The sequence below is a fragment of the Sorghum bicolor genome, chromosome 6 (assembly GCF_000003195.3).
Source record: "Sorghum bicolor cultivar BTx623 chromosome 6, Sorghum_bicolor_NCBIv3, whole genome shotgun sequence".
In the NCBI taxonomy this organism is placed as follows: domain Eukaryota; kingdom Viridiplantae; phylum Streptophyta; class Magnoliopsida; order Poales; family Poaceae; genus Sorghum; species Sorghum bicolor.
In genome coordinates this window covers 2,637,543-2,655,956 of record NC_012875.2, presented here as the reverse complement: position 1 = coordinate 2,655,956, position 18,414 = coordinate 2,637,543, and the positions used below count along the sequence as shown (strand labels likewise).

The window sequence follows — 18,414 nt, the reverse complement described above, 5'->3', positions numbered from 1 at the left end:
TGACTGGATACCTTCAAATAAACTAAAGATATGTAATTCAGTATATACACAATAAAGAATGTTTATATGGTTTAGCAAAAGTAGTTATAAATGATGAAATCCAATTTGTGCAAAGCATACTGATCAATTCAAAACCAAGTAACATCCTATGAACACTATGATATGAACATGATTAATAATTGAAGAGATACAATACTTGGGTATAAACGTAGTCGTCAAGCATTCATTAAATAGCACTCTTTCGAGAATCGATTCATTAAAATCCCTGGGTCCGCTAGGCTTGTGCTGGGTCTCCTTTGGTTTTAGTAGTTGAACCCAAGGTTCACTTCGCTTCTCGAAAGCCTTTAGCAACTGAAACACCATTTTTTGCTATCACATTGCAGAACTCCTTTTGGCAAGATAAATTAAAAAATAATAATAATGCATATTAATGTGCAGAAAAATGCTATTGTGCTAGCACACAGGGGATGTAATTATCTAAAACAAGAAATACTAATGTAATATTTAATTTAAAGGAAAAGTATTAGACATGTATAGTCTAGTCCTATATATGTTGTATTTGGACATATTGTAACCCCAGCCCATTGGGCTATATGTATGAAAGGTCAACCCCCCCCCCTACCCTAAGAGGGTGTGGTGAGGTGTTTCCCTATCTCTCTACATGGTATCTTTCGCAATTAGATCCTGACTTCCCGCTTCCACTCCCTCCTACCCGATCCCGATTGAGACCGATCGGTCTATCACGCAGCCGCCGCCCACCTCCCCACGCGTGATCTTGTCACGTCGCGTCAACCCACCCTGGCGGCTTCCCCTCCCTCCCTTCTTCCCCTATGTCCACCACGCCAGCGACCATCAGTGGCTCCATGTCAGACACCCGGAAGGGCACCTTGCCGGCCACTAGTGCTAGCACCATGGGTGCCCTCGGTGCCAACCTTGCTCCTGCACCCATCATGGCCCATTCTTATGCCACGGTGAACGTCAAGTCCCACATCCCAATCCTGCGGCAGTAGGCATGTTAAGATCACCATAGAGATTTTTTATTTATTTTTAACACTTTTTTAAAATATATTTCAAATTTGACACCAAAAGTTTTTTATTTTTAAATCTAACCCTTTTGGCCGCGCCACTACACACGGCGTGTCATTTGAACTTTGCCGCCCCATGCATGGCGGCGCAGCAGGGCGGATGACGTGGCACGTGACCAGCCCACAGGCGCTGACGTGGCAGAACCTGCCACGGCCGCGCCATGATCTTGGCGTGGCACTACCGCGCCGTGGCCTGTGGTGCGGCAGAGCCAAATAAACCAGCCAGACTTGACAGTACTAGTAGTAGCTAGCTGATGCATTCCCATGCTAGTTCGTAAAAATTGTTGGGATTGACTACTGTAGCACTTTCATTTGTATTTAATAATTATTGTCTAACTATGGACTAACTAAACTCAAAAGATTTATCTTATAAATTACAGATAAACTATGTAATTAGTTTTTTATTTATATTTAATGTTTTATGCATATGTCTAAAGATTCGATATGATTTTAGGAACTAAACCAGACCTATAGACGCCATCCCATGCGGATTGCTTTCACCGCTGCATGAGGTGACAAGAGGAGCTGCAGCATGAGCATGAGGTGACAAAGGCTGCCACCCCTCGCTCGGCGTGACTCCATGCATGAGGTGACAACCGGTTGTTTAGTTCCTAAAAATTTTCAAGATTCTCCGTCACATCGGATTTTGCGGCACATGCATAAGCATTAAATATAGATTAAAAATAACTGATTGCACAGTTTGCCTATAATTTATGAGACGGATCTTTTAAACCTATTTAGTCCATGATTAAATAATAAATGCTAGATACAAACGAAAGTGCTGCAGCAGCCAAAACAAAAAATTTCATGAACTAAACAAACACCTAACCAAAGCATGATGGCGATGGACAGAAATGAACTGACCATATGGTTTCTTGAGACCCAGAACTCGTCACCATCAAAATCGCTGCCAGCCATCTCATCAGCCAATGATCTTTGTCCAGAAGTAGGAAAAAGTATTGCATTTTTTGAATATCCGATAAAGTTCTTCTCCAGTCCGTCAATTTGCCTTGCAGTTAAGATATGTATATCGCCAAAATGTAGCCCAGGATGTTTAAACACAAGCACATCTCCAGAGTATTGTCCGCTGTCACTGTTTAGTAGTATAGGACATAAAGTCAGCAATAGACAACAGTAAAGCCTGCTGTCAAATACAGTATTATCCATGCTCCAATAATTAATAACAGCATATTTATGTATGTTCTGTAGGAGGCTAAGAATGCAAGTTATCAATATCTCCTGTGAAGCATAAAAACATTTCCTTTTTTATGTGAGGTAATACCGTAATAGTAATAAGAATTTTCCACAACCCACTTCTTAAAATTGTTTAAAATATTGTACTCAAAAGTGAAAAGCTATTCTAATTTGATCGACAGAAAATAGAATGCCCTCAATATCTTGAAGATACAGATGCCCAGATCTATTTGTCCATCTTTTAAGTTCAGACCACTATTTCTGCTTCTGTCTTGGATATTTTCCTTTTCAACCATAACCAAATAGGATTGACAAAAGAAAATAGAGAACAATTCTCAAAGGGCTAGGGCTGGACACCGAGCTAGCTCAGCTCATGAAAAGCTTGAGCAGTTGAGCTAGCTCGTTTCGGCTCGCAACTTGACATCACCCTGTTCCTCCTCACTGTTGGCAAGGATCTGCATCTAGTTTGATGCAGGGGGTGGGGGAGAGATTGGCAATGGCTTGCCATGGATGAGGATGATGGCAGCAGCGAAGCATCAAGCATGACATAATCCTCACCTGTCGCAGCAATCTCACGAACACCCCCTTGCATGCCTTGGCAGATGTCGATCAGCACACATGGACTTCAACAAAGCTGAGATGTGACAGCATGTGGATCTCAACCGTAGCATGGTGTGGAGCCAGGGGCAATGCGAGCAAAATAGCTCGTTTTGACCACTTGAAGCAATTAAAATTGGCAATATCTTTTTCTACATGGCGGTGGAGTTTGTAATTGGGGATGGCCATAACACTATTTTCTGGTCTGATAGATGGCTAGAGGGGAAAACGATATCTGATCTGGCCCCTAACATGATCAAGATAATCCCCAAGAGGGCCATCACACAGCCCACAGTAGCCCAAGCATTGGTGGATCATCGCAGGGTGTCTGATATAAATGGCGCATTGACAGTTTCAGTCCTACGGGAGTGTCTTTATATATGGGAGCTGGTCAATGGTTTGATCTTGCAGCCAGGAGTAGTGGATCTACACTGCTGGAAGCTCATGAAATCTGGGCAATACAGCAGCAAATCTGCAATTTAATGCCTTCATCTTAGGAAGGTTTTGCTTTCACGCCTTGGAAAATGATTTGGAAAAGTTGGGTCTCCCTACGATGCAAATTTTTCATTTGGCTTGCGGTGAAAAATCAATGTTCGACTGCTTATTGCCTTGCCAAGTGTGGTGGTCTTCCTCTCCCAGTTGTCTGCCTCCTTTGTGATCAAGCTGAAGAATCCATCCGACACCTTGTCTCGTGTTTGTGCCTGCCTGGTCTGGTCTGTGGTTCTTCAGAACTTGGGATTGATCCTCCAGGCGCCCTAGGCCAACCCAAGTAGTTTTTCAAGTTTGTGGTGCGAAGCAATAAAAAATTTGCCAAAGAAAATCAAGGGCCTCCATTCTCTCATCATCCTAGTGGTATGGGAAACATGGAACAGAGCACCAGATGAGTGGTTTTAATGGTGTAAAATTTCGAGATTTGCTACTACTAAAATTGTATATCATGCAAACAGTTACAGAAATTTGAAGTTTCTTACTTTCATTAGGGTTATCCTCACTGTGCTTATAGAAAAAAGGTGTACATTATCACTATTTTATTAACATAATCACATTGTTATCAAGGACTACTAAATGGCAAAGTTGGCAATCAATAAATGGAGGATCAATGAAACATACAAGCAAATGCCCTCAGAAGGCACAGATGAAACAGAGTATGCTACCACTTACAGTATCAGACAAACTTCATTTGGTTTCACCGTTCCTGTAGGATCTGTTGTACCCATCAAATGATAGCATTCATCAATTGGTAGTTTTCCTTCTCTGAATCCTTTCATTTCCTGTTTGGCCATGAAACTCAGCCTAGATAGCAAGTATGGTTCTTCTAGTGGAATTCCAGAATGAATCATGCGTTCCAACATTGAATCCTCCATATTAGCATATCCAGAAGCAACTACATGAACCATATAAAAAAAGAGCTCCTTGATAAATGCAAGAGCAGGCAAGTGAAAGAAAGATTATAAAATACATTATCAGAACATGTACAAAGTTATGAACAATAAGAGCATAGGATCTACAGCACAAGGAAGCACAAACAATAAAAGCACGCAATGAAAAAAATGGAAACCCAGTGATTCGAAGTTTCAAACTTACGCTTTAGTGCGTGTCTGAAACTATAACGAGCATTCTCAACCCCTTCAATTGCATTATGTAGAAGTTCCATAAAATATTCTTCCTTAACTCCTCCATAGTGAAGCAACGCAATCAGGACCCTTGATGTTGATGTCCTGTTGGATTGATGGCTGATAAATAAACAAAAACATTTGTATTATTTGTTTTGAACCAAAAATGAACTTGTTTGCCAAAAGTGTTAGACAGCCACATATAGGCACGTGGGCTATCAGCCCATTATGGTTATTATAGATTGATTGCGATTATATTAGGCAAGGAGATCCGACAGTAGTCTTACTTCTATAAACCAACTCTGGGTCCTTGCCTATATATGTCCCCCTACCTACTGGCCTTCCAATCAATCTAGTAATCTACTAATTTCCCGTGCAATTCCATTGCTTTCAAAAAGAGCTTCAGATAAGGCACGACATGATGAAGAACATCCCCTGCTCCAACAGAGCGCGCCACACACACATAATTGGTGACTGCCTCACCAGCACTCCCTAAACGCTACAATTACTTATTCATATTTTGCTTGGAAGAGATGCATGGAAGTGTCTCAAACAGCAGATGAGGTTATGCTAACACAGCAAAACCCCCATGCAACCACCAATTCAAAAGTTGATTTGTAAGAGATAATGGCCCAAATCTAATGAAAGAGTAGATGGTCAAGTCCAGAAAGGTCTCGACTCCATTATATGCTAGGTTTAGTCCTACATCGGTAATTGATGGTGGGGCAGTCATCACCTATCAGACTAGTCTTTTTGGGTTGACTTAGGCCCAAGGCCTTGGTATGTTGTGGGCTCCAGTGGACCTGTGCCCGAGGGGCGCCGGGTTGTGGGTATAGGGAGATGGCCTGTATTCTACTGCGCACTCTAACAAGTGGTATCAGAGCCCATGGTCGGAAAAACCTAGAAAATATCAGGGGTCACATGGTGACGAGGGAGCCTATTAACGTCTCGTAGGTCACACGGGTTGTGTGTCAGCATTGGACTCGGGACCTAAAAACGTAACATCTTCAAGAGATCACATGGGGTTGTGTGATGTGAAGAGTTGGGTTGGTGGGGGAGCACAATATATAAGCTGGGGGCGGCAGTCCTCACCTATTAGGCTAGTCTTTTGGGTTAAGTTAGGCTCAGGGCCTTAGTATGTTGTGGGCTCCCATGGACCTAGGCCCGAGGGGCACCTGCTCATGGGTATAGCGAGCTAGGCTGATTCTGCTGCACACTCTAACATTATCATCCTTGGAGCATGGGTAATCTGGAATCTACGCAATCGATGCGTGTTTGATGGGATCTCGCCTAGTTTGAATGGAGTTTTAGAGTATATTAGGGAGGAGTTACATTTCTGGTGTTTAGCTGGGGCTCGAGGGGTTTCACATCTCCTCGCCCTTGGGTCCAATATCAGTTAGTTTTGTTGGTCAAGGCTGTTTGGTGCTTGCAGTCTTTGGCGAGTTTCTTTTTCTTCTTTTTCCTTTTCTTTGTTTGTGTGATCTAGCTGTTTGGTGGGGTTGTGTGTTGTTGTTTGGGTTCTATACCCTTTTCTTCTTAATATATTGATACACAGATCTCCAGCGTATTCGAGAAAAAAACTATCACAACACACCATTTTTAACATCAACAATGGTGAAAGGGGGCACGTGGTGCTGAAGCTGCGGTGGCTAGGGGATCTAAACCTAGACTCATGATACCATGATGGGGAATAGAATTGTTGTAATTGGATGGATGTATTGCATTGAGCCCTTGGGCAGTTTATATAGGGTACAAGATGAGAGCCAAGGCAACCCACGGATACATATGGCAGTCTATGATACACAATATCTAAACTACCAAATATACTATAACAGATGGTTAACAGTTACAATTTGAAATATAAGTATAAAGGCAAAACTAATGGTGATGGCCTTGCCTCAACAAGACTTACAGTATATAAGAGATAATGAAACCAATTATGTTTTGCAACAAAACAAAGTAAAAGGAACCAAAATAATTTCACCACCAAAAATGGCATAGAATGATTTTGCAGAGGATTTAGGGTTTATAACAAAAGGCTGTATGTGAAATCCCAAATATTCAAATGTGCTATATAATAAGTACGAACTTCAATACCTAAATCCAGCATTACAAAAACCCAAAATATTTCCAGACATACCTTGTGTTAACTATTTCCAAAGAACTGAGAGACTTCATCTGGGACAACCTTGGGTCAGCTTTTACTTTTACCATTGATGGTCGGATAACAATAGTATCATTGCGAATCTGTAATGGAAAAGAAAGAATACTCAGTTTTAGGTAACCTAAGTTAAGAAGTAAACATTGCCACACCCTTCAAATCTACATTACAAATAAATATCATAGCATATACTTTGTTAGGGAAATGTCATAATGTTGCTTTTTGTTTTTGTTGGGGGAGGGGGGGCAAGTAGATTTTTCTATCCATGGCATTGAGAAAATTAAAGAAACCCAAATACATTAGTGATCGGTTGGGCTTGTACAACAGCTAATGGTATCCCTTGAGTTCAGTCACACTAATCACATGATAGCAACAAAAAACCTGACACTATACAAGGAAGTGATCACTGTGTAGAAATGTATAAATATTTGAATCAACTATGGTCCCCAAACAACCATTTCTATACCAAACCTGCCAGTTGCCAAGTAAAAACAGATAGAACTTGAATGTAGGTAACATACTCCCTTCAGTCATATATTGGTGACTGGAGAGAGTAATATCCAGATTGTTAAAGTCTTAATGCATACCCTTTTGTCAACTAGCAGAGTTCCCTTTACAGCATATCCATTATAAAAAAGGCGGACCTGCATGAGAAGAGGCTAGAGAAAAGAACAGAATATATAAAGACACAGAATAGGCACATGATTAATAATATCCAAATTCAATGTTGAGAATGATGCCACTTTGAACTCGACCTCACCGTTGTTTCACCTCGATGCATATAATCCTGAAAAGGGATAGAAACAATCAATATATTAACTGACAATTGTATGAAACTTTACCATAATCTACTGCATATTGAATGCAGGGGCATACATATGCAGGAGTGATTTCCACAAATGCTCCTTTATTTACATATGTACTTCAATTTTGGAGCAATGGAGAGAAAAGCAGTTCACTGAACAACTTCAAAGTAAAAGAAATCCATGACATATTGTGGTTTGTATGGACATGTCCAGTGGAGGCCTCAAGGCACCAGCGAATAGTGCAATCCTAACTCCTAAGGCGTGAAAATAATATAAGGAGAAGTAGGGGTAAGCCAAACTTGAAATAGCTCTTTATTCATGGGGAGGCAAACTTGATATGTGAAGAGGCAATAAAAAGGAACTTGAAACAAAGGAATATACCCAAAGAATCGATCTTCCCTAGGAGTGCATAATAAGGAGCTATTCATGTGCCTAAACCATGAACACACTTTAGACCCTCTAATAACATCACTATTATTGAGCCTCATATATATTTTTGTTTTCTTTAATTCTTTTTCCCCTTTTTGCTAGTGGTTCATGTTAGGTTTTAACTCTAGCCTCCCGCAACTTGCTTGGTACTAAAAGGGACTATGTCATTCTTTGTAGGGAACGTATCTGGTGGAAACCACAACCTTCGTCAAAACCCGTGCAAACCACGGCAAAAAAGTCGTCTAAATTCACCAAAACAATCACACATGTAGATAATAAATGTGTTGACTTGATAAATTGTCATGAGGAGTCAGCAATACTCCCAGCGCAAGGATGGGCTGTTGTCGGACAAGCATCGCCACTGGGTATTTATATGCCTACACATGTACTCAGAACAATTAAGTAATAGGTTGAATCTTTTCATATCTCCTCTCTTCCCTGACCTTGTGTAACATCCCTGATGTTACGAACACTAAAACTGGATCATGTCATCATGAGCATTGCATCGCATATTGATTAAGCACCACTTGATGCATCAAATTAAAACAAGTTTATTTTGATTGCATGTGCTTAGGGAATTAAAGTGTGCTTATGTTGTGAAGTGATGCTTGTGTTGGTTGTATAATCCCTAGGGGGGGAGGTTTCCGAGAAAATAGTGGGGAAAACCCTGATTTTAAAACCCTGGATTTGCCCCCTTTTGTGTAACTTAAAAACTAAGCAAGATTTGGGGATGAGTTCAAAAGCAAAGTTGTAGATCTTGTCAAGGTGTACAACTTTGGTGTTTTGAGTTTTTGAAGTTTCAATACAAAATTGAAAGTAATTTTGAAAATACAGATTTCCAGAAAATGTCCCCCTTTCCAATTTGAATCCCCAATTCAAAATCTATTTGGAATCTTGAAAAGTGACCAACATGAAAGTTGTAGAGCTCAAAAAGTTGAACAACCTTCATGTTGGGAATTTTCCAAGTTGTTATGGAAAATCAAAAGTAATTTTGGAAATTCTGATCTGCCCCAATTCAAAATTAGAATTTCCCCAATTTGGGATTTGAAATTCAAACTGTTTTGTCAAATTCATCATTTTCCACTTGGAATCAGCTTTGGACACCAAAACATGTTTTGTAGCTTGTAAAGTTCTGCACAACTTTCATTTTAACAGATTTTGGACTTTAGTTCAAAGTTTGGGCGAATTTTGCAAAACAACAAAATGTTTGGATATGGCTCGCTACAGTGCTCGAGCAGAGGGGGGGATGCACTGCCGCCGGGGCAGAGCTGCTGCGTCCAGCGCCGCCACGCGCCCGGACACGCAGCTGCTTGCCTGCTGGGCGTCGCCCTGGCGTCCTCATCCGCAGCAAGCACGGCATCGCGAGGATAAAACCCCGAGCCGCCGTGGAAAACCTTCTTTTCCTCGCAACTCCGACGCCGACGAGCTCACTGTGTTCCTCAAATTCGCCTTCCTTGCTCCCTTTCCAAGCCACCCGAGCGCACCAACAACTCCGCCAAGAACTCCGCCACCGATTGCACCCCCTAGCGCAAGCTCTAATCCCCCCATAGGCCGCAACCGAGCCGTTCTCCTCCGACTCCGGCCGAAGCACCACCGCAGGCACTTCACCACGGCCAGCTCTTCTCCGAGCTCCTCAACCGTCGCTCTCTACCTTGTCGAAGTCGTGGTGAGCCCCTGATGCTCATGCGCCCTTTGGTTTGTGTTCTATCCGTTTGCAGTGGCCGGTGTTCGCGCCATTAGCCTCGCCGTCCGCCATGGACGCGGGCAAGGGGAGTAGGAGGGAGTAGCACGTGCTTTGAACGCCTCAGTGAGTGCGCGTGGAGTTGGGGAAGCTAGCCCGCCCTACCGCGGAGGCCGAGGGCTCACCGGCGATGAGCTTGAGCTCACCGGAGTGGTGGCGAGAGGAAGGAGAAGCTTCTGACGGGCGGGGCCCGCCCGTCAGTGGCCGCGTGAGAGGGGCAGCGCCCGCGCGCGACGCGGGAGGCTCTCGGGCCGACTTGGGCCGTGACCAAGCGGGCCGGCCGCATAGCACAGTGTGGTTTCCCTTTTTCCTTTTTGCTTAAAAATACTTGATATGTGAAATTGTGTAGAAAATTGTATACTGATTCAAAAATCATGGGAGTTTTGTGTAGGTTCTATAAAATGATTAGAACATTGAAAAAATATTAGATTTTATTTTCTGGTAGTTTGCATGTATATAAAAATTGCCTCTTTTAATTGGTAAATGAAACTTCCATGAATTTTTATAATTTATGGGTATATCCAAAAATCACCAAAATTTGTGGGAGGTCTCTGAGTATTATTCCCTGGCTTCACACAAAATTTGGTGGCATTTGGATGATGTTTGAATAAAATCATATTATACCCTCGATTAGTAATTTAGTAATAATTTCAAAATAATTAAGTAATAATTAGCTTAATTTCTCAAATTAGGATTTGAGGGCTTTTGAGGTTATGTGATGACCTGAGGTCATTAACCTTAATGACCTTTGGCACTTAATTGTTGTTTGGTATTAATGCTTAATTACTGCCATTAATACTTAATTAAGAAATTATTAAGATAAAAAGGTTTAATAGCCAGTAAATTAAGGAAAGTCTTAGCTTACTGATGCAACCTCTTGGGTAAGAACACTAAAATGATAAACAACTTTAGTTACTGTTTAACCTGTCCTTGCACCGAGAAGAAAAGTTGTACTCAACTCGGTCCTTCTTAAATAGTTGTCATAAGCATATCATGAGCATACATCATTTTACGTGTAGTGCACGTGACCGAAGGAGCGACCGTTGAACCGAACCCCGAGGTCGGTGCTCCGTTCGAAGAAGTAGGATCCGAGACTTGGGAAGTCTCCGAGGGTCCCTATCAGCTCTGCAACCAAGGCAAGCCCCGGATGCATTAACCCCTCCTTGAATGTTTTAAATCTTTTATCACTTATGAATTGAAAATGCTGCATTAGGTAGTTGAGAATTGGGTTAACCTACTTGCTGCATTTACTACCTTGATATTTGTTACCCTGTCCTTGACACCGGTTTTATTTCAAAGTCGCGTAGTAATGCTTAGCCCTGCTACTAGATAGGTTTTCAAACAAGAAAGTTTGAAGGGTTGTTGTGGAATACACTTATGGTCAATGATGTTTCAACTTGAGACCGATCGGTGGACTTGCTTTAAGAATGGAGTCTTAAAGTAGTGTCTCCAACTGTGTTGGTTAAGGACCGGTCCGTTGATGGCCTGCTGGGTTGAGAATTTATAGTACTAGCCACTTGCCCTCGGTAAGCCCGGTCTTGTGATCCCTCGACGCGAACAGCTACTCGCGCACTGGGCGTGGAGCGATGGCGAGAGTAGCGTGTACCCACCTTACGGATCTGAGATGACCGAGAAACATCTAGATCGGCTGTAGGATGGTGGAGTACTGTGCTCTCGGGTGCCGCGAACCTAGTCAAATTTGGGGAGAGCTCGATTTGGGTTGACATATGCAAGATTTGGTTCTACATATGTCGGGTGGTTAGGAAGTCCAGCTGGATTGCTAAGCGATTCGAATCGTCGTTGCTCCCCGATTGGGAGACTCAATTCCTTCGACCCTTATCGTAGTTAAATATGCAACTAAGTGATAATAAAATGAGAAAGGGGGAAAATGTCTCCTGAGGTTCGGATCCCAATTCCCGGACTCAGAGTGACATGAAGCTATGGCCGTTGGATAGATAATACTTTAATTAAGGACTAGGAACTTACAGACTTGTCTGTGAGAAGCAACTAGATAGACTGTCTTCGAACTCCTCGACCTCTTAAGGAGAGGAATTCGCGGGTAAAACTTGAAAGTAAGAATGCACTATTAGTAAGCTTTTTGGCAAAACAATTTGGCTCCTTGCTCAGCCACTCCTTGTCTACCCTAAACCTGCATTCCTAAGTTCTCCTCTTTTTCTACCGGGTAAGTCTTGTTGAGTACTCCCGTACTCAGGGTTTTATAACCCCTGTTGCAGGTGCTGACTTGTGCTCTAATGGAGGTCATGTCGGTGGGCGCGACATGATTTGTCCACCTCTTCTACCTTAGAAGCTTCACCTAAGATGCTTCCGCTACTCTACACACCTTTTAGAAATTTAGTTGTTTATATTCCATCATATGTTGTAAATTGAGTTATAAATGTTCCGCACTCCGATGTAAGTTATTTTGTAATAAATGTTGTAATGTTGTGGTAACTCCATGTTGATCCTGTATGAGTTAAAATGTGGATGATTCGAGGTCCTCCGAGGGCACCCGACAGACTATCCAAGTTATATGACTCTCATGTGCAGTAGTCAGAGGTCTTAAGAACAATGTCAAGTGCATGTGGGCCATATAATTAGGGTGGTTCTGCCACACCTTGCTGGCATGGACCGCCGGTAACGGCGTCAAAACTACGCCAATGAGGACGGGGGCCTCAACTGTGCAATTCACACAACTACACTTTACGCTGAGTTCCTCCCACAAATAACCCACCACAACATAAAAAGATCAAAATACAAAAATGGCAACCATCTGTAGAAGCCCCACATAGTAATAAGTTTCTGTAAAGAAACTGGCAAGCACAGGGCCAAGCGTACATACTTTTGACTTCTTTCCCTTGACAATTCTGCTAGGGCATTTCTTAGCCAAATTTTCAGATATGAACCCAGTCCCATCAGTATGGATCAAACGCTTCCCATCTGACATAACAACTTTCCCATGTTCATCCTGAAATACCACATTGAAGATAAAAGTTGCATGCTCAATAGTAATAAGATACTATTGGAGAGGAACAAAATAATTACCCGGCAAGGTTCATCATCAATCAGTATAACGTCAATTGCCGATAAATCAACATCCAGTGTTAGAGTTTTTGAAAGTATCAAAGAAAACCTGTATCGCTCCAATCAAAGAACATATGTTTAAAACACCAGAAGGTGGAGGATGCATATCCATGTAGAAAACAATAATATCATATTGTTAGTTCTCATTCTCAGCTGCAGCAATTGCAATAACATAAAATAGCAACACTAGGTAGCATAGTTCTTATCTCATAATCTAGAATATTGGCACTCTTTTTAGTGCACCACTTTTTGGTTTTTGGCTATTTTCTGAAAACTCAATGTTATATCATTGTAGCAGAATTTGTAGTTCCCTACATCCTTATCACCAACCAGAAAAGGTACGTGCATTGCACTTGTGAGTTGCCTTTGGCCTTAGGAAGAGTCAACAGACATGGTTGGTTGAGCTTAATAGGTTAGATAACAAACCTTTTCACATAATTTGCCACAGTGGGAGCAGTATGGATATGCATGAACAGTTTGCGGCACTTGTCAATTGTTTTGTGGGAAGTAATATAACTCTCATCCCCCCTCCACCCAGACTTAGTGCAAATAAAATAGCACCTTACAGACGAATTGAATTTCTTGATATCCCCCTGTTCACCATCTTTCTTTTTCGACTCTTTTCCATCCTTGTAAACTGTGAAAGAAAACCAATGAAGCCAATCTAAAATACTAGAAGTTTGATAACTGCTGCAGCACAGCAAAATGCAAATAAATTAAGAAGTCTAGTTCTTTTATCAGCTTGTTAGGAATCCCCAATAAATTAATATTTGCATGCAACTCCAATGTTCAGATCCAAATCTTTACAACACCGAAATCCTCCCTACCAACTAACCGAACCAAGATTTTGTTGCGTGTGCTATTGCCACCAAACATAGCAAAATATGTATAGCATCCAGCTCTCATATTTACCCACATCAACAGCCAGAAAGAGTTTACAAACTGTAAAATAGCATTGCTTAACAGTTCACACTGACACGCCCACGGACTTGTGGATCTAGTTTCCACTTGCCAGCTCATAGTCATTTTACACTTTTCCTGACCGAGGACCATTTCTCATGCATCCTCTATTACTAAAAGTAAGGACCAACACTGTTATCCACTATATCTAATGAGGAAATTGTCATGTGAGGAAAACATTACTCCAAGTGCAAACGTTAGGAAGCGGCGGGATCAGCATGTGATGGCAACAGATCGGAGATGATTACCCATGATTTCAGGAGTTGTTACCTTCTTGGGCTGTCTTGATTAAGTACTTCAATTCACTGAGAGAAATCAGGAACAGATTGTAACATCTTGGCATCAGTATAAAAAACTCGACCCGCGGGGAGTAAGACGTCCCCGGGCATTGCATTAAGAAGAAGATCCTCTCTGTTAGAGTATATGTGTATGAGGCCCATGAGGCTAGGCCCATGAGGCCCATGTATCCATAATTATATGGCCACCCTGGTTTAGGGTGAGCCAATTAATGAAACCCTAATTCTAACATAGTATCAGCCTAGGTTTTCCTCCTCCTCCCCTTCCCAGCCGCCTCCAGGCCAGCAGCCGCCGCCGCCGGCCGGCCAGCTGCCTGGGCGCCGCCGCCGCCGCCATGGCAGGCCGGGACCCTCCTCCCTCTCCTCCTCCTCCTCCCTATTTCCAGCAATTCCCGGCGCTGCCCTACCCGACTTGGGCCCAAGCCGCCGCCGCCGCCGCCCGACCTCCCCTGCCGGCCGCGACCCGCCCTCCTCTCCTCCTGGCGGCCGTCGCGAGCGCGGAGCCGGCGGCTGCCGCGGAAGCCGGCGGCGCGTGCGGCGGCAGAGGCGCGCGCGCGCGCAGACGTGCACGCAGACGTAGCACGCGCGGGCGCGGACGCAGCACGCGCGGCCGCAGACGCGCGCCCGGATGCTCCAGCGCTCGCGGACACGGCAGCGCTCGCGGCTGCAGCGCGTGCGGCGCGAGGGGAGCGCGCGCCTGCAGCAGACGACGACTCGAGCGCAGCAGCCTACGCCCGGGGAGCTGCTGCCGCCATTGCTGCAGGGCTTGGCATGCCCCTGGACATGGAGACTCTGCCCAGGACACTCCTCACAGCCGGGGGCGCCCTGTCCAGGGGGCTTCCTGCCGTGGGCACGGCTCCCTTCCCTGCACCGCCTCCGCCGCCCGTGATGCATCGTCCGGACTCCACCCTCCTCGCCGCTCTCTCCACTGCTCGTGCTGCAGCTGCGGAGGGCCGGGCCCGCGTGCGTGAGGCCGCTCTCGCTTGGGAGCGCGAGCGTGACGCGGCCGACGCCTTGGCCCGCCAGATTGCCGACGCGGAGCAGTTCCTCGGCCTTCCGGCCTCGCCTGACGTCGGGACCACGTCCTCGGCATCGGCTCCGGTCGTCTGGCACGATCCGACCGACCCCCACGTGGTGCAGCTCCACTACCAGGCAGGGGGCGTCCAGAACATACGCCTCCTCGTCCCGGTCGTCCTCGAGCCCGAGTCGCCCTCCTACGCTCGCTGGAGGGACTTGGTCCTCCTCACCCTCCGCCGCTACGCCCTCGACGACCACGTACTCCTCGACGCCGCGGGGGCGGTCCCGACCCCCTCGTGGCTTCGCCTCGACAGCGTCGTCCTCTCCTGGATTCTGGGGACGATCTCCCTGGATCTCCACGACCTCGTCCGCAACACCCCGAGCGCTCGCGGGGCCTGGCTGGCGCTCGAGGGCCAGTTCCTGGGCAACGCCGAAGCCCGGGCTCTGCGGCTCGACGCGAGCTTCCGCACCTTCGTCCAGGGAGACCTCTCCGTCAGCGAGTACTGCCGCCAGATGAAGAGTATGGCGGACTCCCTCGGCGACCTCGGCTGGCCCGTGGAGGACCGCATCTTGGTCCTCAACGTTCTCCGCGGGCTCAGTGACCGGTACTCCTACCTCCGGACGTGGATCACCAGGCAGCGGCCCTTCCCCACCTTCCTGCAGGTCCGTGACGACCTTGTCATGGAGGAGCTTACTCAGGGCCTACAGCCTGGGTCCACCTCCGCTTCGGGGTCCTCGTCCTCCTCCTCGACTGCTCTCGCTGCCACTCCGCCCCGTCCCGCCACCCCACCACAGTCGTCTCTTCTTGGTCCCCTTCCCCCCGGGCCGAGCGGGGGTGGGGGGGGTCGGGGCGGCCGCCGTCGTCGTGGTGGGGGGCGTGGAGCAGGTCGTGGGGGCAACACGACGACGCCGCCACCTCCACGGGGTGCACCCTGGCCATCCTACAACAACCCATGGTCAGGGCGCATCTCCATGTGGCCGTTCCAGGCTTCCGGTGGCGAGCCTCGCCCGCCGGCGGCCATGCTTGCGGGTGCTCCCCCGGGGTTCCCCTCAGTGACCCCGTGGGCGGCCCCGTTCCCCGCGCCCTCGTGGGCTACTCCACCGGCGACCTTGCCCGGGTCTGCTGGCTGGGACCAGGCGGCCTTGGCGCACTCCTTCAGCACCATGGCCCTGACACCCCCAGTCGGGCCGGAGTGGGTCGCCGACTCTGGGGCTACTTACCACACCACTCCTAACCCCGGTATACTTTTCTTCTGTTCGCCCTCCTTCTCCATCTCTCCCTTCGTCCATTATGGTCGCTAATGGGTCTTGTCTTCCTGTCACCTCTGTGGGTGCTGCCGGCCCCCATGGTTCCTTTCGTCTTCCTGATGTTCTTGTTGCTCCTTCTATGGTTCACAATCTTCTTTCTATTCGTCGTTTTACAGCTGACAATTCTTGTTCTGTCGAGTTTGACTCTTCTGGTCTTACTGTGAAGGATTTGGCTTCCCGGCGTCCTCTGCTCCGATGTGACAGCACGGGGCCCCTTTACACTCTTCGCTTTCCGGCATCTGCCTCGCCTCCTTCGCCAGTTTTGTCAGCTGCCTTCGCCACCACCACCTCCACTACTTGGCACCGGCGTCTCGGCCATCCTGGACGTGATGCTTTGATGCAGCTTAGTCGTAGTTCCGATATTCGATGTACTCGGGCTCACGATGAGCATTTGTGTCATGCGTGCCAACTGGGCCGACATGTTCGTCTTCCTTTTTCTAGTTCTTCTTCTCATGCGGCCCGCATTTTTGACCTTGTACATTGTGACTTATGGACCTCTCCTGTCATCAGTATTTCTGGATACAAGTACTATCTTGTGTTGGTGGATGAGTATTCTCATTATTCCTGGACTTTTCCTTTACGTGCAAAGTCTGATGCTTTCCCCGCGCTTGTCCACTTTTTCGCTTGGGTGTCCACTCAGTTCGGCCTCACTATCAAGGCTATCCAGTGTGACAATGGTCGGGAGTTCGACAACTCCGCCTCCCGTGCCTTCTTTCTCTCTCACGGTGTCCAGTTGCGCATGTCTTGCCCGTATACATCCTCTCAAAACGGCAAGGCTGAGCGCATGATTCGCACCACCAACGACACCGTGCGCACTCTCCTGCTCCAGGCCTCTCTTCCTGCTCGCTTCTGGGCCGAGAGCTTGCACACCTCCACTTACCTCCTTAACCGCCTTCCTTCCGCTGCTTGTCCAGCTCCCACACCTCACCACGCTCTCTTTGGTACCCCTCCTCGCTATGATCACCTTCGAGTCTTTGGGTGTGCGTGTTATCCCAACACCACCGCCACCGCTCCTCATAAGCTGGCACCCCGTTCGACTCTCTGTGTCTTCCTTGGGTACTCCCCGGATCACAAGGGGTACCGATGCTACGACCTTACCTCTCGTCGAGTCCTCATATTTCGCCATGTGGTGTTCGACGAGTCGATCTTCCCCTTTTCCACCACTGCCACTCCTGCTTCCACCTCGGAGCATGACCTCTCCTCTGTGTTTCCTACTGACCCGGTGGTCCAGCCACCGTTTCCGGTGTTTCCTGCAGGTACTGCTACGTCGCCCGTGACACCTCGGGGCCTCTACCCTGCCCGGGTCCCGAGGTGCCACCTTCCGGCCCGGCCCCTGCGCCTGACGCGGGTCCCGGGTCGGCACCTTCGCCACCGGTACGCTTCGCCCAGCCGGTGCGTGTCTACCAGCGACGTGCTCCCGACGTGGGCCCCGGGCCGGCGTCTCCGACTCCGGCCCCACCGACACGTTACGCCCAGCCGGTGCGCGTCTACCAGCGACGTGCCCGGCTGGCGCCGCTGCCTCCGGCGGCGCCGGTGGCCCCCTCTCCGCCGGGGTCACCTGCGCCACCGGCGACGTCTTCTCCGCCGGCGACACCGACCCCGCCGCCGCGGCATCCAGCTACTCGGGCCGCGACGCCGGTGTACCACCCACCGCTCCTTCACCGACACCCGCGTCATGTTCACCCGATGGTGACGCGACACGCGGCTGGGACCCTGCAGCCCCGGGCTCTTGCGGCGATGCCCGGGGACCCGCAGGTCTCACCGGTACCCTCTTCCGTCCGCGAGGCCTTGCTGGACCCTCACTGGCGCCGCGCGATGGAAGAGGAGTACGCGGCCCTCCTCGCCAACCAGACATGGGATCTGGTGCCACGACCGCCGGGCTCCAACATCGTCACCGGCAAGTGGATCTGGACCCACAAGCGCCGGGCTGACGGCACCCTTGAGCGGTACAAGGCTCGCTGGGTTCTCCGGGGCTTCACTCAGCGGCCCGGTGTCGACTACGACGAGACCTTCAGCCCGGTGGTGAAGCCGGCCACCGTCCGCACGGTGCTCTCACTGGCTCTCACGCGCGGGTGGCCCGTGCATCAGCTGGACGTCAAGAATGCCTTCCTGCATGGCGTTCTTAC

At 47.4% G+C, this 18,414-nt stretch overlaps 1 protein-coding gene across 3 annotated transcripts in view; it reads right to left on the bottom strand.

Moving 5' to 3' along the window:
- The window catches only part of LOC8066011 (probable RNA-dependent RNA polymerase 3), a 28,729-nt gene that overhangs the window by 2,602 nt on the left and 7,713 nt on the right, over positions 1-18,414 (bottom strand). Inside the window, exons 6-15 of one of the 3 annotated variants that reach the window (XM_021463138.1) lie at positions 13,134-13,344; positions 12,669-12,756; positions 12,466-12,591; positions 7,411-7,437; positions 7,238-7,309; positions 6,630-6,736; positions 4,461-4,609; positions 4,038-4,260; positions 1,950-2,178; positions 197-351 (exon numbers count right to left, since the gene is read on the bottom strand). In XM_021463138.1, coding sequence (XP_021318813.1) covers positions 197-351; positions 1,950-2,178; positions 4,038-4,260; positions 4,461-4,609; positions 6,630-6,736; positions 7,238-7,309; positions 7,411-7,437; positions 12,466-12,591; positions 12,669-12,756; positions 13,134-13,344 — 1,387 coding nt within the window. Of the gene's footprint in view, positions 1-196; positions 352-1,556; positions 1,697-1,949; positions 2,179-4,037; positions 4,261-4,460; positions 4,610-6,629; positions 6,737-7,237; positions 7,310-7,410; positions 7,438-12,465; positions 12,592-12,668; positions 12,757-13,133; positions 13,345-18,414 lie in introns of those variants that run through there. The other 2 variants (XM_021463139.1, XM_002446045.2) reach the window with 2 other exon arrangements.